This window comes from Symphodus melops, assembly GCF_947650265.1.
Source record: "Symphodus melops genome assembly, chromosome: 12".
Classification (NCBI taxonomy): domain Eukaryota; kingdom Metazoa; phylum Chordata; class Actinopteri; order Labriformes; family Labridae; genus Symphodus; species Symphodus melops.
Window position 1 is genome coordinate 21,121,100 of NC_136702.1, and position 25,500 is coordinate 21,146,599.

The 25,500-nt window shown below is 42.7% G+C and overlaps 1 protein-coding gene across 4 annotated transcripts in view; it reads right to left on the reverse strand.

Annotated features, from left to right (window-relative positions):
- Nucleotides 1–25,500, reverse strand: part of adarb1b (adenosine deaminase RNA specific B1b) — a 116,562-nt gene that overhangs the window by 30,711 nt on the left and 60,351 nt on the right. For 3 of the 4 annotated variants that reach the window (XM_079357313.1, XM_079357311.1, XM_079357312.1), the window contains one exon: nucleotides 7,342–7,378. Coding sequence is in view for 1 of the 4 variants with exons in the window: in XM_079357310.1 (XP_079213436.1) it covers nucleotides 6,327–6,426 (100 nt within the window). In the remaining 3 variants the exon portion in view is untranslated. Of the gene's footprint in view, nucleotides 1–6,326; nucleotides 6,639–7,341; nucleotides 7,379–25,500 lie in introns of those variants that run through there. The other variant, XM_079357310.1, reaches the window with a different exon arrangement.

Below are 25,500 nucleotides of genomic sequence, written 5' to 3' on the forward strand. Positions count from 1 at the left end.
CGAGTGTTGTTATAAATGATGCTAACCTAACAGAGGAGCTGTCAGCTTGTCCCTCATGAACACTTGTGACCTGAGCAGTAAAAAAAAATAAAGCAGTCCCCTCTCTCTTTATAGAGTCCTTTGGTCCAGGTGTCCGGTTTAATGAGACTAAAACTTCTCTACTTTTGCTTTCTTCCATCTTTTCAAGGTTGTTGGGTGGCTGCCTCTCCTTCTTTCACTGTGAGCTGTAAAATCTGTTTGACAGCTCTGATTTATGACACAGCATCAGCACCAACGCCTGTGGGTGGGTGGGTGAGGGTATCTAATGTGTGTGGTAGTGGGAGAGAGGGCCTGTCTCCGTGTGGACCACCCCTACTGTGCTCATTGCTGAAGCACCTAGCAGGGCTACACAGGTAGGACCTCCACCTGTGATAGCAAGCAGAGGCTTCAGCCCGCACAAGTACACAGAGCAGATTACATAATACCAAAACAAAGCAGAAGATGCTAACAGAAACAGACTAAAAACACTATGAAATGCTTCTATGACAGACTTCCTGACTATTTCTCTTGTTCAAAGTGTTCCCAAAAGGCTCAACAATCATGTAGCAGGAAGTCATCGTATAATGTGGCTAATATCTTGAAGCCTTTTGTCTGCGTGTAAGAGCTATTTTTTAAATAAAGTTGTTCTAAACGTCAAGGGTGCGACTGTCTTCGGAAACAATTCATTCACCATTATTTTTTTTCTCCTTAAATTATCATACAAGGAGTTTATAGACCAGACTGAAACAATAACGATGTCTCTTTAAGAGCTATAAAAACAAACCATCAGCATCTACATTCATACCTCTGATCTAGTTACTTTTAAGAATGACTTTAATCTCCATTATTGGTTTTTTATGTTTACATTTGTTCGGGTGGAAATCACCAGGTAGTGTTCCAGGGTTAAGTAATGTTTTCTCACGAAGATCTCCTTCTTCCCCTCTCTAATGGGTTAACACTGCACCTTGTCAATCACTTCGTTTGGCACTAAACCGATGGTAAGAGGCAAATATAAGAAAGAAATAGTCAATCTTATCACTCACGGTCTTTGCTGGACATAAAAGCATCAGTGTTGACTAACATTTCTTTCTTAACCAGTTCAAAAGTCCTCGTAGAAGATTTCAAAGCTGGAACCAGCAAATGTTTGACATTGAAAAATACCCAAACCATTCATCAATTGTCAAAAAAGAAGGTGTTTTTATCAATCAAGTGATACGATCGCAGCCGCAGACGGGTCTCTCCCTCTGTCAATCCAACGAGCCTCCACACACACACTCGTCTCCTCTGTCGCCCTGTTCTCCTCGCCTGGCTGCCCAGAGTGCTCACAGCTAACACTGTTTGTCACAACCAAGGCCAGGTTAGACGCACTGGGATCCTGCTCTGCAAGGAGCGAGGGGGGGGGGGGGTTAGGGTTTGTGTGTGCATACGTGGGAGCAGAGAAATCACTGCACCCATGTAGATTTGTACGGGACAGTGACAGTGTCATCTGGGAGCTGTATTTCACACATGGTGCTTTTTGCTATTGTGAGGTGCGGTTGATGGACAGCAGGTAGCGAGAGGAAAGGTTGTGAACCCCCACCCTAATAGAAAGGTGGTGACAGCTGATGACGGAGCGAGCGAGAAAGTGTTTGTATACCGTAAAAAACGGATGTCAAAGGCGGGGGGGGAATGACAGACATCCAGGACTGAGTCGAATAAAAATAAAAATAAATCTGTTCTCTGTACTGTTTTCCTCATCTTACATATTATAGTGGGAACATGTAATATTCATGACTCTGCTCACTGTTCGGTTTCATTGCCTTTAGGATATTAATCTCCACTTCTGACAGAAATAACAACGTTAAACAGCCAAAAATCAAACACTGGATATCCTTTAAAATCTGCATTTTTAAAGAATCTATGCTAATGAAGTTTTATCTCCGTGGTGCTGAGGGGGGAGCCGACACAAATCCCTGCACACTTCTCCAGCGCCGTAAAGAGTCTCCTCTGCAAGCTAAACATATCTCTGCGTTCAGGCATTCTCGCTACAATGGTTTTTTTCCCCCCTCTGTCAGTTTGTTACAGTCATTAGCAGCATGCTAATCAAGGCTAATTACATTGAGACAGGCAGACACAACTCACTTCTTATCGTGACAGAGTGCCGCTGCGTCTGTAGTGCCTGGAATAAATGTTGCCGCTCATAATCAACAGCTATTTGGTTGTTAGGTAAATGAATGTCACTGTGTTTTCTATTTGATTTCAAATGTGCCTTTTATTAAACGTTAATACATCCTTTTTTATGAAACAGCTTCGACTATTTTAAAGGGCAGTGACACAGCAAAAAAGCATAAACATATATGATAGTAAATATTATGGATTAGTCCACAAGGCTCTAATAATTTCTAGGTGGTGTAATTGAATCAATCTGTTCATAGATGTATAAGTGGGTAAAGAAAGGAGAAAATGAAGGGAGGAAAGTGGGAATGGAAGAGGACTATAAGAAAGGAAGGGAAACAGGGAGGACAGAAGGATGATGATGTGAGAGGGAGGAAGGATGTAAGGTTATCCATGGGGAGAAAATGTGAAAACAGTCTTACGGCAGGCAAAGCCTCTGCCTGGGCGATGGATGGTAAACGTGTGGCGGTGCAGACTCCCCCCCCCCCACCCTCAAGTTACAAAAGCTCATTTTAGAGATTTTGCTGGCATGGCAGAAAAGGGCCTCTGTTCCCCATTTTCCATATTTCATATACGGCCCATTGAAAGCATCGTCTGCGAGTGTCATGGGTTGGCACATTCATGAGGGATGCATCGGAGAACTTATCACTCGGAAGATATGCTTAAGTTGAGCTTTTTGAAAGTCAGCGCGTGCCGTATGGAAATTCACTTTTTTATATTCTGTTTGTCTACATAGTTATGCCATTAATAAATACTACACCCGACACAGCTAAAAGTTTGAGTCACAGGCCGGAGAACAACCTTTTAATAAAAGTCATTTACATGGACTTTATATTATTATAAGGAGGAGTTCACCAGCTACTGAGGAGGGAATCAAAAAAGCAATTTCACAAAATCTCAGCATAAAGAAAGGAGAGCCAACAGCAATCAAAAGGCAGCTGTTTGGACTTGTCAGGAGAATGAGTATCACAGATATTACTATACAGTGTATATCATTAATAAAAGATCTTGGTTCTATCCAAGGCAAAGATGGTAGCTGTGTCCAAATTCAGGGGAAGCATTCTTGGAAGGAGACAGTCAAGTGTAGAGCACAAATGAGACAGTCTGGTCCTCCTCCTGTCACCTAGCAACCTCGACCGGTGCACCAGAACTAGTGAACATAACCAACGTCCAGCAAAACTTTACCTACCAAAATAAATGATAATTATACGTTTTAGTCAAGATTCGGTTTTTTCAATTTCTTTCTTCTTATTATTAGATCTTAAAGTGTTTTCCTCGACCTCTTCAGAGTCCACCATCTCATTTGAACTGGCACTAAAAGAAATCTCTGGATGTGTTGGCCCACCACGAATGCACCAGATGGATCCTTCAAGACATTGTTGGAAAAAAAAAAAAAAAAAAAAGTGTTGCTTTTGTTGGTTCAATCAGAATGAGCCTTCAGAATGAGACAGCCTTCAACCAGGCAGTCCTGAAATGTGCCAACGACTCCTTCGAAGGATTCCTCACCTGACTTTACACACACCAGCTTGTGCGTACAGAAACATCCAACATGCCAAACGATGTGAATTTATCTTGGCTGAAGAGGATGACACTTCTGTGTTTTACTACAATACAACTTCCACCCTCCCACTATTTCAACCTTGACTTCATTAATGACAGAGGATCTACAGAGGAGCACACCATGGAGCCCGGGTCCTGTCCAACCATAATTCAGTTTTAAAAAGAAAAGCCAACCTGCTTCTAAAAGTTTATAGAGGACATTTGCAGACATGACAGTGGTGCAGTCGGAAGACGGTAGTATACTGTAGGTTATCAACACAGATTTATCATGAAGGATTTGAACCTCGCTCAGCGTGTAAACACTCTGGTTGATTGACATCTCCTTGACTCCAGAGGAGTTTTGCTGCACCTGTTTTGATGTGAAAATGAGACTCTTATGATTCTCATTTGTTTACTGAGTCCGTTCACGTTCAAACTCCCAACACAGCTCCACTCCCCTCCAGCCTGCTCTGATTACTCCAAATAACTCCGAGAACACCTGCATGCATGGAGAGAGGCTCCCTATCGTCCCAATTTAGGGAAGAAATTAAACGTATAATTCGTGCAGGTTGTTTGTGAACATTTTATTTTCGATCTTAAACTGAAGTAACGCTGATAAAAATGAAGACTTTTTGCTCCCTCGGGAAGATCCGTTGAAATGTGCGTCTGTGTTTCAAAGAAAAACTCATGTTTGAATAAAATGAAGTTGAAGGATTCATGGTTCTCAAACAGCTGACTCTGGCTGACCCCTGTATGGATGCGTTCAAGTGTCCTTGTGGACGACTCTTTCACTCTTAACGGACTTCACAGTCCAGTGACGTTTTGCTGACTCTGCCCTCACACACAATGAGACAGAGAAAAGAGATCTTCTCGGGTCCGTGTCACATTATCCCACTGATGATTGTCGAGAGTGTTTGACCTCATCCTCACAGCGAGCAGCCTTCACAGCTAACCACTGGACACCGAAGTACTAAGCAACTTATCGGGTGGCTTCCAGCGCACGGCATTAAAGCTGACTGCGAGAGCGAGCCGAGCAACATCCGCCCAAAGTCCCTCTTAGTCATCGCTTCTCTCTGTATGGTTTAAAAAAAAAAAAAAAAAGTGCCACGTTCATTCCTGAGGTGATAAGGGAGAGCGAAAAGGGCCGGAAACAGACCTGTGTAATGCTGATGGACGTAGTCAGTCTGCGAGTGAGCCCGGCTCAAAATGCAGCGTCAGCACCGCTGGATTTACTTGGATGAATGGACTCGGCTTGAAGAGGAAGGTGGGGATGCTGGGGTGTGTGTGTGTGTGTGTGTGTATGTGTGTGTGGGGGGGGTGTCAAAGCAAGTGGCTGAGACATGGCTAATACTGGCAGTGAGCTGAGGCCACCTCAGTAATTACTACCTTTGCTGTTAGGCTAATCCCCAGAGCGGAGCAGCAAACTCAGGGGAGAAAAGCTCAGCGCCTCTGTGGGGCTCCCGTCCCCCGACCTGAATTACACCGAGACACGGACCTGCCGCGCTCAGCGAGAGCGAGGGGGGGCAAAGAAGAGGTGGTCTTTTTTAAATGTGTATTTTAAATAACATGTATTTAAATGACTCTGAAAACAGACAAAAAAATCTTAGTACACGAGGTTAAAAAACGATCAGTGAAAATAACAAGTATGTGTACGTAGTATTTATAGAGTAAAGTATCTCTGATCACTTTCATCAAGCACAGAAAGGAATGGAAATCCATGGCTGAATTATTTGCAAGGAGAATCACATATTTGGAAAAGAGAGGCCAGTTTCAGAACTGAATGAGAAGTATCTAATTAAAGGTGTTGAAGTGAAGCGTACAGTGGACCTGCGTTACAGATCTTTATCTGTCACTGTTTTTTGGTTTATTGTGATTTCCATTTTGGTTTTATTTACCTCGTTTTTTTTCATCGCTTATATTTATCTTTGTCTGTCATGTCTGGAGCTGTTTGTCTGTTTAAGAGGAGGCCGACTCACTTACTTGGATGAATACATTTTACATGCTATTTTAAAATGGAATTATACTTTTGCTTAGATGTCTGCTAAGTCACTTAACATCTTTCAAAATATATCCAATTTTTTTTGTTGATAATTTCTCTCTATATGATGCAAATTATGATAAAAATATTGAGAAATATTCAACAATTAAACAACAGATCCCCTTCAACATCAAGAGATACTTGTTCTCAATAAATAACAGGGAACAGTAATAACAGGGGTCAAGCATAACGTCCACACCTACTGCAAGATTCTGATCTAAGTGCAAATGTTGTTGTGTTTCTATAATTAACAGCTTGAAATGCATTTACATTCTCACCTAGCTGTGTGTAAACCAAAAAAAAACTTAAACCGTAGCTTCATCATTTGACTTTCTAGAATTTGATTTTTTACACACTTCAGAATTTCTTCTGAACGAGCAAAGTGAAACATGTGAAGTTTCTTTAACTAAAAGAAAAAGAAGAGACTTTAAAGTCTGTTGATGCCGTTTACAACCTCAACTACAGTGAGTGCACATCCCTTCCCCCTGACATGCATGTTACCTTATCAGCATTAGAAAGTCTGAAAAGAAGCCGCCTCAGCATCACTCCGGGTGTGAGCTGCTGCTGTCAGGGTTACCTTTGCGCTCGGAGCGTTTCTTGCGCCTCCTCTTGAACCTGCGTCGGATCAGGCAGAAGTAGGAGCCCAGATTCTGAGCACCGTTGGTCAGAAGGGCCATGGCTCGGTCAGCACTTCTACCGCTTTAAAATCACCTATCAGCACAAACTCAACGCCAGCAGCTGGCAACTAAGTGGAGAATCACATGCACGTGGTCCACCTATTCTTAACCTCGAAACACTAGCTGTCACGCTAATGATGCTGAGAGTGCCCCCACTCCAAACACCTGCAGCGTTTCCTTGATTCTACTTTAGTCTTTCAATGGTATCCGAAACCTCTCTCCCTCCCTCCCTGCCTTTCCTCCTCCTCCTCCTCCTATTGCTGTTTCCCTCCTCTGTTGACTCCATCTCTGCCCTATCAGTAGTCAGGGAGGAGCGGGCGATGGAGTAGAGTGTGAAAAAGAAGGAGGGGACTGGCAGAGGAAGGGGACTTGTGTTTTCATTTGGTTCTGAATTAACGGTCTGAGGAGAGTCAAACTTCCTGCCTGTCTGATCACATCTCAGAGTTACGAGGTCTTTGGAGAACACCGCACTGCTACCACCACATACTGTGGGTAAACACAGATTTACGACATTCAGTTCAAACATGTTCACACAGAAACGTTCAGGTACGTACAAACAACATTCAGCCCATAGTTTCAAACTCATACCTGTGCAATCATTCCTTTAAATCTGACACTGAATCTTTTACTTTTACTATTGTTTGTTGTGATTTTAGTTCTTCTGGAGTCTGAGCGCAAAGGGATGAGAGGCAATTTTAAAAGTAACACTCTGCCTCCCTCCAGTGGCCATACTTTGTAATTACAACCCAGATCTCCCAAGCACTACATTTGAGGCATCAAAGGTCCAACTATGGCTTCAACCTATGTTGATTGTTGCTGATTAGTGGTCATTTAAAGCTTTTTTATATTTTGTGAACAACTTATCTACACTCAGCAACAAAGATGGAAAGAAGCGAAGAGTATAAAAGCACTCACCTTTGGCTCTGCTGTGATGTCTGAGTTTGGAAAAAACCTGTCGGAGACAGAAAAACAAAGATGCCAGAGGTCAGAAAACAACGGAGATGTTTAGGGTGACTGCACTGTTTCCATCAACAACCTGGTTTTCTGTCACTTTAAGTGTTGTAAGGACCCGGTGCTGCCAACACTGTGGTAGTTACAGAGGGCAAGGAAAGGTTTAAAAAAAAAAAGAAGCAGATTTACGCTCCATTAGGAGTGATTGTAGGTTTCTACATCAGCTGGTCTTTGTCAGTCTCACACACACAGGCTGAATTGTTTCTGTTCAGACACACATTGTTTGAAGAAGTGGAATTCAGGTCTTTCCACTTAGCGCGACAGCATCTACTAATTTCTATGGTTATCAGTTCATTTGTATAATTGATTCATTGCGAAATGAGCTGAAAGCTCCAGTGCTTCTCTTCAAGCTTTTGACAAACGAGGCCCTTGTTCAAGAATTTGACTGAAAATTGATCTTAAGTAGACCAACTTATGAAAATATACAAACATGTGCCCTGTCTAGAAAAACAGGCTAAACTCAATCAAGAGTTTAGTTGGCTGGAACTTAATGGACGATAAAAGCTGAGCTAAGATAAACTGTATTTTGTTGGAAAAGCTGTATATGACGTGTTACTGTAAATCACCATCAACACAATGGTTCAGTGTCTTGCCCAAGGACACATTGGACATGTTGCTGCAGCAGCTGGGGATCGAACCCCCGACCTTCCACATCCGCCCCACCTGTACAGTGTTAGACGCTTCTCTATGACATCATTCACAGACACAGATGTAGTTTAGTAGTGTAATATATCGTCTGCACATCTCAGCCCCGAGAGCAACAACATGTACGTGTGTTTTTTTTCTTCCTGTAGTGCGTCTTGTGAGGTTATTTTGTTTGCTTTTTCCACTGAGGGATCTTATTCTGGCAAGACACATGGAAATAACTTTTTTTCAAATTACACACATAAGACGAGCATTGGGTCTTGACTTTAATGCATCAAACCCTGTTCATGTTCTTGACATGCAAATCAGTCACTAGCTGTTGTATTTGTGATGCTGAAGCAGGTGAACGTTTGGTACCCAATGAACTCGAGTCATCTTCTTACAGCTGACTGAGACCGTTTTTTACATGACATATTTCCATGTGTTTTGGCCTTCTGAGCCCTCACAAACTGTAGACCGTAGTCAAGACCACAATTAACCGACACCAAGACGCGTCAGAGACCAGAGTGCTCCAAGACCGAGATAAGACCAAGACTGAGTCAAGACCAACACCAGGCGGAGTTAGACCAAGACAAAGACCAGAAAGAAACCTTTTATGAATGAAAGTTCATTGTTCCTTTAGAAAAATGTCGTGGTCTTGATTTAAAATCTGGAGTCCGCCCAGTCAGAGACCAGGTAAAAATGCTTCAGGTTCCGAGATGAGCTCGAGACTTTCAAAAAGCGGACTTGAGACTGAGACCGATTCTGAGAGCTACAAAAAACGGGGCGTGGGCCTAAAAAACTATCGACCATGGTGGATGATAAACTTTACAAAGTGAAAATTTAAAAAAAAAAGTCAGTAACTTGTTTGTCTTCATGGTATCCATTTGTTCCTCGTTCTAACAGTCTGTTTGGTGAAAAAGACAACACAGACTCCCCTGTTCATGGAGAATGTTTCGAGAGCTAAAATGTTTTTCTTAAATACTCATAAATGTGCAGCCTGCACCTTTTTATTAGTGGTATTAGCTTAGCTATAGCTCAGTTAAAACAAACCATTTGTATATTATATATGTATCTTATGATTGACTGAACTTCTGATTATGAGGCCTCAAAATGGATCCTGACTTTGCGACATGAACTCTCCGTAACACATGAAACGACTCGGAAAATGTGTCCAAAGGGCTCACAGATGGAATGATGAGAACATCCTTAAAGCTTCAGAGCGCCTCGGGCCTCTTGAGTAGGATACTAATGATGGTGAAGACATAAGAGACAAGAAGGCAGAGCCAAGGAGAGAAAAACCTAAAAGAAGGCATTGAAAGAAGACTGGAAAAAGGAAGTCTGGGAGTTGAAGTAGGATAAAAAGAAGGAAAGTTAAGATGAGGTGAGGTGAGGAGTAAAAAGAAAAAAAATGTCCCTGCATGAAACTGAAGATCCGTCTCCATGTAGATGTTGAATCTGTAACCCGCGGGGTCGCTTAAGGTCAACGAGGCTGGCTTCACGGCTGCCCGACATCTCCACCGCCCCGGCATGCGATGTTCTTAAAAAAGACAGCGGAGGCTTTTTGGGTAGAGGTCGGCCAATTAGGCGCATGAAGTCAAACGGAGAAAAGAGAGTTAGAGACATAAACTAAAGAGAGGAACGGTTGACCGCAGAGATCAAAAATAAAAGGAGGAAGGAGCGAGGAAAGAGCTGGCAAAAAGATTTGGGATAAGAGCAGCAGGGTGGAGAAGTGGGCCTGCAGAGGAGATGATGAATGTAAATGGAGCCCAGACGCAGATTCATTCATGCTTCTGTGTACAAGCCAATGATAACTGAGGCTGGCCAAGTCTGCCCCACAATTGCCTGACTGTGTTTTTGTTTTGCTTTGTTTCCTGAAAGGGAGACAAGTCAGTCCACTTCCTTTGGTATGATAATTTATAGGGACTAGACTGCAGACATGGGAGAGCAGCCTCACAGTGGAACATGCTGTTCCACAGGGAGAGATTTCACCCACTGTTCCCACTCTTTGTCTTGGCATTTTTTCGACACATGCCGAAGGGGGACGAGAGGAGAGAAGCCGTTTCCACACTCCAAAGAACAACTCAACTCCTCGTGGCCTTTTCGCTCTGACAGACACACACACACGCAGCCATTGACAAAAACAACCTCTTAAACCCTCTCACAGGCGTGCCATCCAGACTACTGTGGCGAGAACCCATCTGTTGGTTCATACGGTGAAAAGTGCTCACGGTAAAACCAAAAGCACATCGATCTAAAAATAGAACGAGTGGGAAGAGATTTCGCTTTTTTTCCCAGCGTTTATTTGAAGTCGTTCTGAATTTAAAAGCCTGTTTCAGCGATGCAGAATTTTTTAGGAGCTCAGTATTAGCAGATGAGTTACATGATTAAATCATGACTCACCAAAGTGGCTTTGGAGATGCTACTGAAAACAAATATTGAAACATGAAACAGATGACGTGTAATAACGCAGTTAAAGCAAACCCTGAGTGAGCTGAGTCGCTCTAAAAGAGGTCACACGTCAAAATCTAGCCGCGCCGTTCGAGTGAAACGTCGACATTCTAACGAAAAAACAAAGAGGCAACGACAGCTTTCAGCTGCACCAAAATACGCTCATTACTGTTTATAAGGATTCCTCATTAAAATTGGGAACCATGAACCTGGGAAAAAAAAAAAAAAAAAAAAAAGGGATCCATCTCAGAAGCTCTTTTGATGAGGAAAAACAAAATAAGCTGACAGAGTGATGAACATCTGGGGGGAAAAAAACGGGTCCAAAATCCCGCCTCCCTGAGTTTTTTTTTGTTTTTCCCCTCCTGCCACACGTTGAAGTAGTTACCTCCACTTACTTCAGAGAGCCAGCCGAAAAAACTTGACAGAAGTTTGTCCTGAATACCTGAAAATGACGGCAGACTGAAAAACGTCTGGGCAAGAGCAGAGTTTCATTGAAGCAACAAGCGCTGAATCCAAATCTGTGCACAGTCTGACAAGAGAGAGATCGTGTGTGAGAGATCAGCAGAGCGGGAATGGGAGAGCCTTTGGGAGTAACTGCAGTTGGTGTGAGATGCTCCTAAAAGGGTGTCATAGCTCCAGATCTCCGCAAAGAGTAGCAGGCCGAGGGTGGATGGAGAGCGATACAGAGGCTTCAGTTCACGTGACACGAGTTACAGCAAGAGAGAGAAGAGCACAAAGAGTCACAAAAAAAAAAAAAAAGGACAAAAATAAGTCCAAGAGGTCCATTATAAAAGAGAAGGCTTATAAAAGAGAGAGATGGGAAGCCAGTCAAGTGCGTGTGATGAGTGAGGTGCGTGACTGTAAACTTCCTCTCTCGGTCTTCAGCCAAAAACTAGGCCAATGGCCTGGTAACCACTAGCCAGACACACACACACACACACACACACACACACACACACACACACACACACACACACACACACACACACACACACACACACACACACACACACACACACACACACACACACACACACACACACACACACACACACACACACACACACACACACACACACACACACACACACACACACACACACACACACACACACACACACTAGACAGGGTCCTGATAGCCATTTAACGCTCCCTCCTCCCTTTGACCTAGCTTTTTTTCTCCTCTCAGACTTACACAGGGACACAGGGAATTTAATTACCACATCATTTAATTACATCGCAGTGTGATTGTACTGTGATTGATTATGTGTGTGTGTTAAAAAAAAATAAAAAAAAATCAAGGGAGCAAGACGCATGTATCAGCATGTATGTTTTATTTCTCAAAGGATCCTTGCGGATGCCTGGCTGTGTTTTTGTTTTACTGCGATTTGTCCAGCAGAGGGCAGCACTGCTACAAGCTAGTGGAACACTATGCAGCATGTTGACATGGAGAGCAGGATGAGTGCGCTCGCATGAGTGAAACCAATTTCCAAGTGCACTGCTGTAACTGCTCACATGTGTTTTTGCTGCTACGTCCTTCACCTTCGAGAAAAAAGGTCCAATCTGTAAATGTGAGGACAATGTCAGTGTCTTCTTTGTAGAGCTTTCGCAGTCTTCCGGAGACATTGTCTGCAAATATGAGGATGCAGTGAACTCACGGCCATGGTCATATAAGTTAAAAATGAGAAACAGTAGGTTTTAAAATGCTGCTCGTGACAGTTCTGCATGAAGAGGTCCATTTAAAAACTGAAAAGATGTCTTAACAGCAGGACTTCAGTACCAGTTTTTTACAAATGTGCTGTACCTTGCATGGTTTCTCTGAGCCATGGGTCTTTTTTTCTTCCCCTGGTGGGGTTTTCTGTGTTTTTCCCCTTTTCTGCTCCTCTGTATTCAGATCCATGTTCGGTGCACCGTTTCAAAAGGAAGGAATCCGTCATGCTGAACTGAAATATCCTGAGCGGCCCGTGTTAGACTGCATATTTCAGTGCAGTAGGCATTTAGGTGACGGGTAGAATTCCCAAATGCAAGGGATTAGAGGTGGATATAAATTCAGAGTCCTATTTGCGAGGATCTTGCGTCGCTGGTTGCTTTTTGGTTGCTTAAAGTGTAAAGTATTGTCACATGGGTCTAGATACGGAATGCTTCGTTAAAGATGCAAATGATCAAATTGGAAAGTTTGATGTAACCTTGACAGAGATGCTTTACAACAGACAGCCAACGACAGAACTGTGACCGTGCAATGTACTGTCTCCATTTCCAAATTGTTAAACCACCTTGAATGGATATTGTTATCTAAACTGAGAGGAAGATCCATACCCCCCTCCCTCATAATCAATAGTCCTTGTGATGTGGTACGTTGGACACATTTGTCCTCAAAGGTTAATGTGTTCTTTTTACACTTTATTCTGTCTCTATCACAGGACGGGAAGGATCACTTCTTCGTTTAGAAACACAAATGTTTTAATGAAGTCTTTACAGAAGGAACTTTTGAATTAGTAGACTTTAAAAAAAATAATAATCAAAATCACGATTGAGCTTCGTTTCCCATTGTGTCCTCTCTCCTGGATTCAAAGTGGCACCAATTACAAAGCTCCTCACTAATTGGCCCAAAGACAGCAGGGAGAAGGGTACAAGAGGTGTGGGAAAACAGCTAACTAGTAGTTCTGTGGATGTTATTCCTCTGAACAAGGCTGAGGTTTTTGGTTGGTTTTTTTTCCAGTGGGTTACTTTGGAATTCTTTTTGTTTTTCTTTAGTGGACAGTCTGAATCCGCTCTTTTCATCTGAGGAATCCAATTGCTGCTTGTTCATCCTTTCCACTCACACTACTTGCAACCCAAGAGTACAACACATATTTATTTTGGGTTTTTTTCTGTGACACTGTACAGTATTATACAATTGCAATGATTTACCATGCAAAGCCTTTAGTCTGTGGTGGCTTGAAATCAAACACATTGAAGTTTAATGGGAAGCCAGTGAGGGTCTGTATCTTTGGCAAAGCAACAAAAACATCTATGAATGTTACCTGGCAATACAGAAAAGGGGGTGGAACCTGCAGGAGGCAGTGTGAAGCATAACGTTTAATACGCCCTGCTGATAAAGCTTGTCACTGGCAGGTTAAAAAAAAAAAAAGAAACAGCTTGAGGCTCCATGCGTTTTAGAACAGCCACATGGCTTCTAGTCTACAGCTCGATCAACTGTGAGAGTAGCAGCAACAAAAACCGCAGGAAATGGCAATTCCAATATTGGGGGGGGGGGGGGGGGGGGGTTGAAAAAATAAAAAAATAAGTAAAAGACAATGACTGGAAAAATGCAAAATTGATCTGCCAAAATGTGACTGCTGATCCAAATGCTATTTGTATATTTGCTATTTGTTCAGTTTATTCTATTTGGTGTCACCAAGGAGCATAAATATTGTGTCGAAGGAGAAATGGAAGAAAGTTGCCTTCTTGATGATTCCAGTCGACAGTGTTGGAAAATAAACATATTTCAAGATCCAAAACATCATCCAAGAATTCTCCATAAACAAAGCAGACCACCAAAGTCTGATCCTCCTGATTGTTTACATCAGTTAGCAGCTGTCACAGTTTCCCTGCTCGTCGCTGCAAACAGGAGCCTGCTTCTGTGCTAAATAAAAGTGTCTGTAAATAGGAATGACTTAACTCTTCCTATGGGAGTTTCCTTTAGTTCCCAAGCCTCCCATCAAGCTCCCACAGCTGGGTGTGGTCCACCACTCAACCAGCCGCCTGCTCTCCGCCTGGAACTGATCCGCTCCGCTGCCTTGTGGCTTTAGCGTTCTGCCTTGTGGCTTGACCGCCGATGTGTGTGTGTGGTGAAGTGTGTGTACGTATATACTTTTGAGGAGCATGAGTGGAACAATGACTGGCTCTGTTTTAGCTCCTCTGGCTAGATTTACACTTGAAGGGCAACGTCAACGAGTAAAAAGGCAGAGAGGTACGAGTGCAGCAAGTACTGGATTTAATAAGCTTTAACCCATATTTCACAGCAATCAAAACCAACCGGGATGTCATTACGCACATGTCCACAGTTCCCTGTCGCAAAGAAAAAGTTTCAAACATCTCCACTTCCTCCTGCGCTTCTCCTTCTCCTCCTCGGAGGTTTGACTAACATCATTAAGCGCTCCCCTGAATCCCAATCAAGCTGAGCTGTTTTGATTTTGTTCCACAGTTGTCAAAATCGCTCCTCGCGTCAACCTGTCGTCTGCTGAGCCGCTGCGAGCAACATTTTGACAACAATCCTTGTAAGATTTGCTTGTCGCCATGGCAACAATGACAAAAACCCAAGTTAGGAACTGACGTTCAGAGTCGCAGGTGGCCTCCGCGCCTCTGGATGTTACGTCAGGATGTGATCCATTCAGTGAGGAATGAACCTTCCTGTGGTTTTTAAAGGTCAAAGGTTCAGTGGTGAAAACATCTTTGTGTTACTCTCGTGTCATTGTGATTATTGCGCACACGTGTGGCCAGGGGACGTGGACCTATATTAGCAGAATTCAAAATAACTGGCAACGAGCAGGGTTTTCTTTCGAGGATGCTCGAGGAGGTTTTAATAGTAAAGCGATGATAAAGACAGTGAGGCTGGCAGCGTGCCTGCAGAGTGCCCGCCCCACGCACAAACACACACACGCTGTAACACACACCTTATTTTCCCATAATCTACGAGCGCCTTGCTTTTCCTGCTTCCTGTCGCGCTGAAGCACGGCTCATTTCTCCTCACCTTTAATAGCCCTCCCCTCTCTTTATTATACGTTACAGCACTGATGTCAGCATATTTTGTCCGATGACGAACGAGACTACCTCCTCAGCCCATTTATCATTCTGTCCCGTCCGCGTGCCCTTGTGACGGCACAACCTTCCTGTCCCGTGTTACAAGGAGGAAGAAACACCGCAGGTCAAGGGGAGAGAAATGGATCTGCTCGCAGAGGAGAAAAGTAGGGAGAGAAAGGTATTTAATTAAGAACGCGAGGACAGATTTACTGAGCTGGAGTGAGACGGAAGGACGTGAAAGAATTGAAGAGACAGGCGCGGCAGCATCATTTATTAAAGAAATAAAACAAGATGCTAAACCATCTCTACAATATAATCTGCTTACTTTTCATGTCATCATGTTAAAATAGAAACCTCTGGAAGTCAGCCCCGAAACTGTTGGAATGATTTCATAACACACACACACACACAGCTCAAAATGTTTTACTGCACTGCAATGCAGTGTGACATTGAGCATAATGACTTCACACACACACACACACACACACACACACACACACACACACACACACACACACACACACACACACACACACACACACACACACACACACACACACACACACACACACACACACACAGACACACACACACACACACACACACACACACACACACACACACACACACACACACACACACACACACGGCCTCTAAAGGGACATTTTTGTCCCCACACAGATGCCGGGCTTTGTGGAAAGTTTCTGAAGGAATTTGGGAGCTTTTATTTGCTGCTCGGGGCAAAAAAATTCTCAGGTACGTTAACATCTTTGAGGTTTTTTTTATTTTTTATTTTGACATTTCAGAACACAATGATCGTCTTACAAATGAAAGCAGCAAAGAAACGCACAAGAAAAAGTCGTGCAGTATAAGCGTGCTCTTACTCTCCGTTAACCCTTTCAATGAAGTGTCATGAATCTGGATGAACACTCTTTTTGTTTCGAAGCCTTCATCATTGTTTTACACTGTTAATAGGATTTTATATGAGCAATGTCTTTGTACTTAGTTTCTATATAACAACACTACATTTCTAGTTTTGTATTTCTCTCTACCAAACTCTACATTTTATTGAACTTGCTACTTAAAATCCTTACATGTACTCATGTGATGCTTGAAAGAGGTTGTTTTTTAATTTGCTGTTCTAATGATTTTGGTTTTTATGTGAAGTCCTGTATGGACATCGTCATCCTTTATCACTTCTGTGTTTATATGCTCTCGGTTCAAGGCAAATTCCCCGGAGGGGCAATAAAGGTTTGATGCATTCATTCATTCCATGAGTTCAAAGGAAGGAAACATTTGCAACGAACCGAGAAAACGCCAACCGTGCTAATCACCGCCAGAATTACTCGTCAGTTAAACATAACTAATATTCATGAAGGTAGAAATTCAAGTCCAGGATCAAATGTGTGTAAGCTGTAATGTAGCAACCACTACTAGCATTAAGCTATACTGCCATAATGTAAAGGCAGCAGGAATTCAAAGTCTGGAGAAATGGTTGTATACTTCAGATATTCCTGCGTTGAAAGAGCCACATTGTGCCGACACTTTGCTGCATCAGGAAAGTTTGAGATCATACCCAAAAATAAGCCATAAAAACCTCTTGTTCTCCTGCCTCACCTGCTCTGATGGGAGTGCACCAGTATATGTGTGTGTGTGCAGGTTGCCTACGCAGGTGTACATCACAGTGAGCATTAGTGAGCAGAGTGCAACGAGAGGGGTGCCTACGCATGACTTTCCTCTCTGGCTCTCTCTATCTGGGTCAACCATCTGGGGAGTTTGCCAAGTCTTTGGTAAAATGGGCAGCTGGCCATCACAGCTGGCCCGCCGACACACACCAACGCAGGAAACCGTAGAGCCACCAGGTGACATCCGCATCGCCACCGCCTAAAGCAAGCACCCATCACCGCCAGCGGGATCCTTGTCCTGTTCTTTAGAGCTTGGGAGTGAAAGGGAAGACAAAGTGCGTGTGTGTGTGTGTGTGTGTGTGTGTGTGTGTGTGTGTGTGTCTGTTTGTGTAAGGGCTAAATGCTTGAGATAAGTCTGCCTGTAATTATGGGGGAATGTGTGAATGTTTGTGTGTTTGTGTATGTTTGCATAAAAGGGCATGTTTCTTCAGACACTGGGTTCATTCTCATCGAGCAGGAATGTGGAGTTCAGGCTAATCTGCCACTTTCAAGATGGAGAGTACAGAAACCCAGCCGGCTCAGCCTCCAACCTCCTTCTCTTTGAGCCTTTCTGTCGCACAATGCTGGTTCAGGCTTCCCCACAGCCTTTCTATTCAGTGGTCCCAGATAGGATTACAGGAGTGGGACTAGAAAAGTAGGCCACAACATGTTTTTTTTTGTATGTATGTGTGTGTGTGTGTGTGTGTGTGTGTGTGTGTGTATGTGTGGTGTACATTGTGAGTGGATGGGATGATTCAACCTAAAATCTTCGTACCAAGTAAAGTAGGTCTTTATCAGGTGGATCTTTTCTTGGAGGACCAGAAAATGCACCTGTGACACTAAAACTTGGACAGACTGTACTGGTCCGTTTTTTTAAGGCGACCCTGATTACAACGACCAACGAAGAATCAGTGCCACGAATACCAATCATTTAAAACATAGATACAAACAACTGAACAAGTACTTGTAAGTTTAGAAGAAATATCCCTCTATTACTGTACAATACCTGGAATCAGATGAATTATTAACATATATAAGAATATGACCTGTCCTGAATAAAAGAGATGAAGTGTTCCTCTCTTTCTTGTCTGACTAACTCGTTGGCTCCAAGTTCCTCGCAGTCATCTGATTGGAACGTTGACAGACTAAGTCTATGTTATATAAGAATATCTAGCCTCTGAGAACACATGTATAAACGTGCTTTTATTATGTATGATGGCAGATGCTTGACTGTATGATTAACTGGAACATACTCGACCATCTTTTGAGTTGTATTTACACAATGATGATACTTTCTTTATATCCCCTGAACTTTAAATAATAACAATTTTTTTAACTGTCTGCGGGGTCAACTATGTCATTTATTAACGTCCACCTTCCTGTGCTTATTATTTAACTCCAGTTTATTGATGAAAAATACTGCCAGATGTGCAACTCCTATAAGATTGTGTCCATTTATTGTGCTTGTTAACATCCAGGTAGTAGAGCCAGAAGAGACAGCTGATTGGCTGAGGCTGCAGTCAGTCTGGGATAACAGCTCCTGCTAGTGGCCAGTAACTGCATTACAGCTTGGACGTAATATTTTGAAATTGTGTGCTCAAACGGGCCGTTTTGAGATCACAAATGGGCAGTAGCCCCTCCCCGGGTGGGTGACAGTCCTACAGCGAGGTGTTTGTACTGCCTTCTCACAGTAAAAAAAAAAAACAGGGCATGGTGCAAGAAAGAGCATGCCACCGAAGTACTTCCAAAAGGGGCGTTGCTGAGCCCAGCTCATTTTGAATTTGAAGCTACAGACACAGAAACAGCCTGTTCTCAGCAGGAATAACAAGACAATTCACAGACCTGTTTCAGGGAGCTCCCTGATCAGATCACTGCAGTAAGAGTTTCATTCATGATCAAAACTTCCAGTAGACCTTGAGAGGTTCGTAGCTTCTTAGTAGGGCCTCGCTGTGTTCTCTGACGTCTCAGTTTGTCTGTTAAATCTATTTAAAGGACAATTTCCAGGTGAGTCTGGTAAAATAAACAGGACAGCTCAGCCCATTATTCCAGTTACAGGTCAGGTGCAGGATAGACCAGTGGAAATGTGTGATTTAAACGCTCGCATTCATTTATAGGGTTATCTCTGTCAGATTTCTTCAGAGAAATAGCTCCAGAGAATGAGGAGGTGAGGTCCAGCTCAAGGATGACTATTTGTCACAAGTGCAGTCTTGAACAGCCAGCAGCTTTTCCTGGAAAAGATCACAGTTGCATGTGTGACCAAGCATTCATATGAAGAAAGCCTGCAGAGTTTTCCATCTTATAGTCTGGGAAATAAATGAAGTGAGAGCGGTGGCTGAATGGCAAAAATACCATGCGATCATTGTAGTCCATTAACAACCTCACTCAAGACTACAACCATAGAATAAGAGGCTTGTTTAACCCCCATCTGCGTCAGTAAATATGTTAAATACTGGATAATTCCTTTAAGATCATGGAGCAAAGTACAGTAATGACAGGGATTCATGCTGGAGGATCTTTTTTCAACAAGAGGTTTTTAAGAATCACACACCTGAAGGAAAGCAACTACAAGAAGTGACAGCCTCCGCTGCACACTGTTAATGTTGGTGTTAATGTGCCTGGCCAGACAACCACAGAGGGGCAAGTGAGGCATGGGCAGATGTGCCTGTGGCGCTCACAGTCTCTGTGTCCCTCTGCCAGGACTCCCCTCCCCCGCTCTCACTCATTTTCAGCACTTTGTTTTCTCCTCTCTCCGTCGTCAGGTCTCCTCCTGTCTGCCTGCTCCTCGCCCACGCACACAAACACGGGAGTGCTTCGAGTGTGTGTCTTAAATTATTGAGGTGATCATGATAGGTTTTTGATGTAGTGAGTCTCTTTGAATCTGAGGTAGTAACATGAGGGGGTGCCAGATACAATTTTTGTTTTTTTGGTTTTTTTTGACAAGTTATGCTGTCGAACTCTTGTTACTGTCACGAGTGGGCACATGGCAGGGACTATTTTTTCCCCCTTGAATATGTGACACTGAAAACATCGATGTGTCGTCAGTCAGATAGTGAGAGTGGCTTCAGAGGTTCCTTCATTTTTCCTTCCTGACACAGTTGACTGGTCAGTGGATTGTTTTGTTGTATAGTATTTGATTGTCTGTTTGCACGTTTAAACCTTTTATGGCACTCATTGAAATGCTTTGAAATTCAAAAATTCAACCTCAGAGTGTTACTGGGGGAACTTTATTTCTGTTAAAAAAATTACATATTTTTTAATTTCATTTTGAAAAATAAACATTGACAAAGTTACCATATTTTGGTTCAAATCCCACAATAGCAGGATCAGTGACGTAGGGTGATCTCTTCTGATTGGCTGAGTGAGGATCACATGCTTCTCGACCTTACTGAGGTACAGAAGGCTGGTGTACGAAAATGACCAAAAATAGTCACTTGCCCGATAAAGGGTTAAAAAACAGCAGAAGCTGACTAAAGAGCTGTACAACCAACATTATGGACATTTGAGCAATACATCATTTGGAAGCAAAGCAACTTTCAGGAAGACGGGACAAGAACAAATAATACAGAAGACAAATATGTACAGATATTTACACTATGCAGCATCACATATGAAGGATGAGTCCATGTAAGTGAGGATAACATGTTTGCATCCTAAGTGAAGTATGTAGAATTGGATACATGAGAGATAAGCATGTATGCTAAGTATGAAGTATGCAACCTTATGCAAAGCCAAGCTGAAGTGTGTGAGTCAGCCTAAAGGGGAGGGGTTAGTTTAACGTGTGGTCATAGCTGCCTCAGGCCTGCTCTCCTATAATGGACCAGTGACTTAAACTGGTCTGACTTGCTCACTGACTGTTTGCTATCTGTCTACATGTCTGCTGAATCTTCTTTTTTTCCCCCTCTGCTTTGTGTTTTTTTTGCAGACATTGTGACTGGATGCCGCCTTGGCCAAAAAAACACAGGAGGCGGCAGGAATTCTTTCAGGGAAGAACAAGCCTTCAAACAGAATCACTAATGCTTTCTTCCTGGATCACTGTCACTGGGATTTATTTTGTGTCAGCACTGTGCCATCCTTTTCGTCTAATGAAACAAATTATTCAAAGTGAGAAGGCCTTGAAATCAAACATAATCATACACCACTTCAACCTGTCACACGTCGTCTCTCTTCACCTCCTGCTCCGATGATTATCATTAATTAATCATTTATTAATCTTTTTTTTTTTTTTTTAAAAGACCAAAAGGCTTCCCTGCCCTCATGTTTTGTTGTTGCATTTGTACTCTGAACAATTTGAAGCCTTCCCACTGCGGAACTGCATCTGACATCTCCTTTCAGAAGGCACAAGCTAAGTTACATAAGGGTTACTATTTTAGCTTTGTAACTAACAGGCCTCTGATGGAACGACCAAAGACTTTTCTCCCAGTGCTGCATCCCTCCCGGTCAGAGCATTGTACACTTTAAAAAATACTGAGAGGCAATTAGCGAGCTTTGTTTTATTTATTAAGTACATCCATATTAATCGGAGATGTGTTACCCCGTTTTTATTCTTCATTTTGAAATTCAGGACTCTTGACAAGAGAGAAGCGCAAACAAGTAGACGGCCTGACTCTTTAATGATCAACTCTAAAGCATTGTTGTGTTCGCCGGGTCCTGGAGGACAAATGATTCATTGTGATACAAACATGCTGACTGAGGAGAGTTTCAATGTCACCAGCTCAGTGGGTCATCTGAGGTAAAGCAGAGCCAGGAATAGATGAGGATGAGGGGGCAGAAAAACAGTGACGAGAACAGAAATAGCTCCATAGGAGTGAATGGAAGTGTGGAAATGACTGCTTTGTTGTGAAGATTAAAAAATGAGCGAGAATTAAAATAAACAAAAACATTTGGTTGCATTGTACATTTTGAGGACTTTTTAAAAAAAAATCTAATTCTGTTTCTGAGATGAAATGTTGTGAAGCTCGACCATAATAATGTTAGATTTAGATGAGTCTGAATGGAAGCGAGACCAGGCGGATCTGCCAGCGCAAATGAAACATGAGCTCGCTGATTCGTCTTGTTCCCAGGCTGACGCTCCTCTGCTTTGTTTTTAAATTTACTATCAGTTCCAGAGACTATTGCAAATTCTACATGACATGATTCATATTGGATGTGAGTGTGTGTGTGTGTGTGTGTGTGTAGGGGTCATAACTAGGAACAGAAAGAACACTTCAATTACAGACATTTAAAGTCAAAGCCTTGCTGTGAAAATAAACTACTACAATGTTGTTGTTTTTTTTTTTTTTTTTTTTACTGTTTTCTTTGAATTTAACAAAAATCTCCCCGGAAACAGATTTATCTTCTTTGGTGGAGCCAGTTGGAATCAAAGAAATGTTTTGAAACCTGAACATAGCACCTTAAAGCTACATTAGAACGGCAACAGAGGAGTTGTCTTTTCTCTCCGGCGTCTCTTGAGATTTGTCTCGTTTGCTCGAAACTCTTTCGTCAGGCACGGACGCTTCACGAGTGACAGGAAACAGAACGTTTGAACTCCACAGCAAAATGCAAACTGTCTCATTAGCACTGAAGGAGAGTGTCAGGATTCACCTATGTGCCTCTGCTTTAACACAAAGTCATCTGATACTTCAGATCGATGCCTGACGTGCCCTTATTGACACTTGAATTATAAAAAAAACAGGACAATCAGGTTTTTCTTGGTTTCAATTGGAGACTTTACAAACATGGACAGCACAGGAGCCACCTGGAAGTGAAGCCAAAAGATTTAGAGCTCCCCCTGCTGATTGGCTGCAGTATAGGCCCGCCTCCTCCATGTTAACAGATCCAACATGTGGCAAAGTTAAAAAAATAAAAATACACATAAGGATTATCCTCTCAGTCATGGTTTCTGTTATCATCGGTAATTATTAGCATGCTGATTTATGTCAAAGTGTTTACGTTGCAGAGGTCTCGCTTTAATTAGGTATTTGCAACAACAACAAAAAAAGAGTGGATGTAACTTCATGACTGACAGCTCTGTTGACCAATGTGGCACCTGCAGCGTTCTTTACTAGATTAGCAGAGGACAGGAGGAACAGCAGCAGTCGAGTCATTGAACTTTACATTACCGGGACAATTTGTTTGAACAAACACAAGCGACTGTTCAGCTGTGGATTGCACCGAGCTGAGGGATCTCGGCTTTTTATCTGTAGTTAAATGTGTGCTTTGGATTGAAGAGCCTTAGTGCCACCAGATCATTTTGGCTTCTTTAACGTTCAACAGGACAGGATGAGATGTGTTGTCCACATATTTACCATCTTTGGTTTCGGTACAGTAAAGGGAGTCGGTACAGCTTTCCAAATTCTTCTCGTCTTCTTTACCTCTTTCATATTTCAATGTGATCTCTTTTTACTATCGCCATGACAGCACGCTGGTGTATTCTAAATATCAACATATTTCCGCTCTATTTGCATGCAAGTCACTGCCTGACAGACAATCAGTTAGAGCAACTTTGTCCATCATTTCTGTTCAAGCACATAATCACTTCACTTATGACGCTCTAATCAATTCAAACAGACAGTCTCTTGGCTCTGGTGCTTGTGGGTATTTTTTTCGCTAGTACCACTGTGTGTGTGTGTGTGTGTGTGTGTGTGTGTGTGTGTGTGTGTGTGTGTGTGTGTGTGTGTGTGTGTGTGTGTGTGTGTGTGTGTGTGTGTGTGTGTGTGTGTGTGTGTGTGTGTGTGTGTGCGTGCATGCGTGTGCGTGCGTGTGTTTTGGATGACAAGTTGTTCGTGGCACATACCGGCAGCAGATGTTAGAGGTAATTTGGAGCCCGGAGAGAGATACTCTCTGGTGGGTTACAAAGCATTATGGGTAAAATTTGCTGTCATTGAACTTGAGTGGACATCAATGACACAACGTTTTGTTATTTGCATAAAAAGACAGAAATCCAGCTCCAAACCTCACACTCTGGCTCACATTTTGGTGATTCACCTTTTACTGAGGGAAAAGACAAACTTTGCAGGCCCTTGTTCAGATAACCTTTGAAAAACAAACGTACTTTTATATGATTACTCGGCTGCATGTATACAAATTCATTCACTTTTACTAAAAATCTCACTTTTTTTTTTTTTAAACTAAAACATGGGGCACATTGGGGTGGTCATGGAGCAGTGGTTTGTGCTCAGTGGCTGCGGCCCAAGGTTCGAATCCGACCTGTGGCTCGTTCCCCACATGTCATTCCCCACTCTCCATGATTCCTTACTCTATCCGCTGTCCTATCTCTCCAATAGAGACATAAGAAGCCCCAAAAACAAATCTGATAAAAAAGGACTAAACAGTACAAAATAATCAAGCGTATTTCAAACATTCAATATTTACAATATTTTCCTTCTTCTTTTATTCATTCTTTTTTAGCACAAGCAGCCAACAAATAGCATTGCCACTTGACGCCGAGACTACTTGAAGTCGAGTTTGATTACTTGATTCTTTGCTGGATTGAAGGTGGGATTTATCACCGTCCACACAGACTATAGGTAACAAGCAGCTGTGTGTCGCCTCATATGTTCAACATCTAATCAGACTGAATATTGTGGAGTGTTGGTCAGGCCTGATGACGAGCTTGCATTGTTTGTGTACAACACCATCTAAGGCTTTTGATCCTGTGGCCAAACGCTAAAGACCTTTTTTATGTAACTAGTTTTCTAAAAGAAGATCGGGTCAGGAACATGCTGCAAATTCAACCCACAAGAAAAGAACCGCTGAGGTAAAGAGGCAAAAAAATGTTTTTTTTTTTAAATCCTGTGTAGTGAAAATGTTGAACACTTGAATGAGGTGTGGATTTCTGCTTCAATGTGCTCGGGGCAGAAGAGTGGGCATGATAGCCTGTTATCTCCACATGCAAATGGCGCTTGTGATTTGAAAAGGTTCACGGGGAGGTGTGCGCAGTGGAGTTCAAATGAAATGACATAGTGGGAGAAACTAACTATTTAAAGGTGGGCAGGGGAGGAAAACAGACTGTTGGCAGCAGCCTTTTTGACATGAATAGACAATGACGTCATGAGCTGCCACGGCACTTTTTTTTTGTGCTTCTCGTTACAGATCACCCAGGGCCTCTGACGGCACCCAACGGCAAAAGAGCTCGGGCCCAACTGATTCGTTCCTCATTGACCCAAGACGACACGACGGTGTGCTTGTTCAGTCCACGCATTCGCAGCGGGGCAATGCTCGGTCAAAACCACACCGCCACCGGTTAGGAGAAAAAACCCAGAGAAGAAACCAAAGAACCGTCCATGTGAGGGGTTAGCAGAGTCAAAGAGTCAACTCAGCCACTCCGTACATTACGCTCATGTTTACGTCATCAACCGACCAACGGTGACTAACGCTATCTGACTGCTTGGACGTGCACTTGGACATGCCAGCAAATTTCTTGTCATTTCCTGCATGCAACATTCAAGAAAAGGCAATTTGTCATTCTACCACATCAATTTTTCATAAATTGACTGAGCAGTCACAAATGGCGTTGAGCAACATCAGGACATGCAGGTGCATAAAGTGCATATATGCCTTGAAG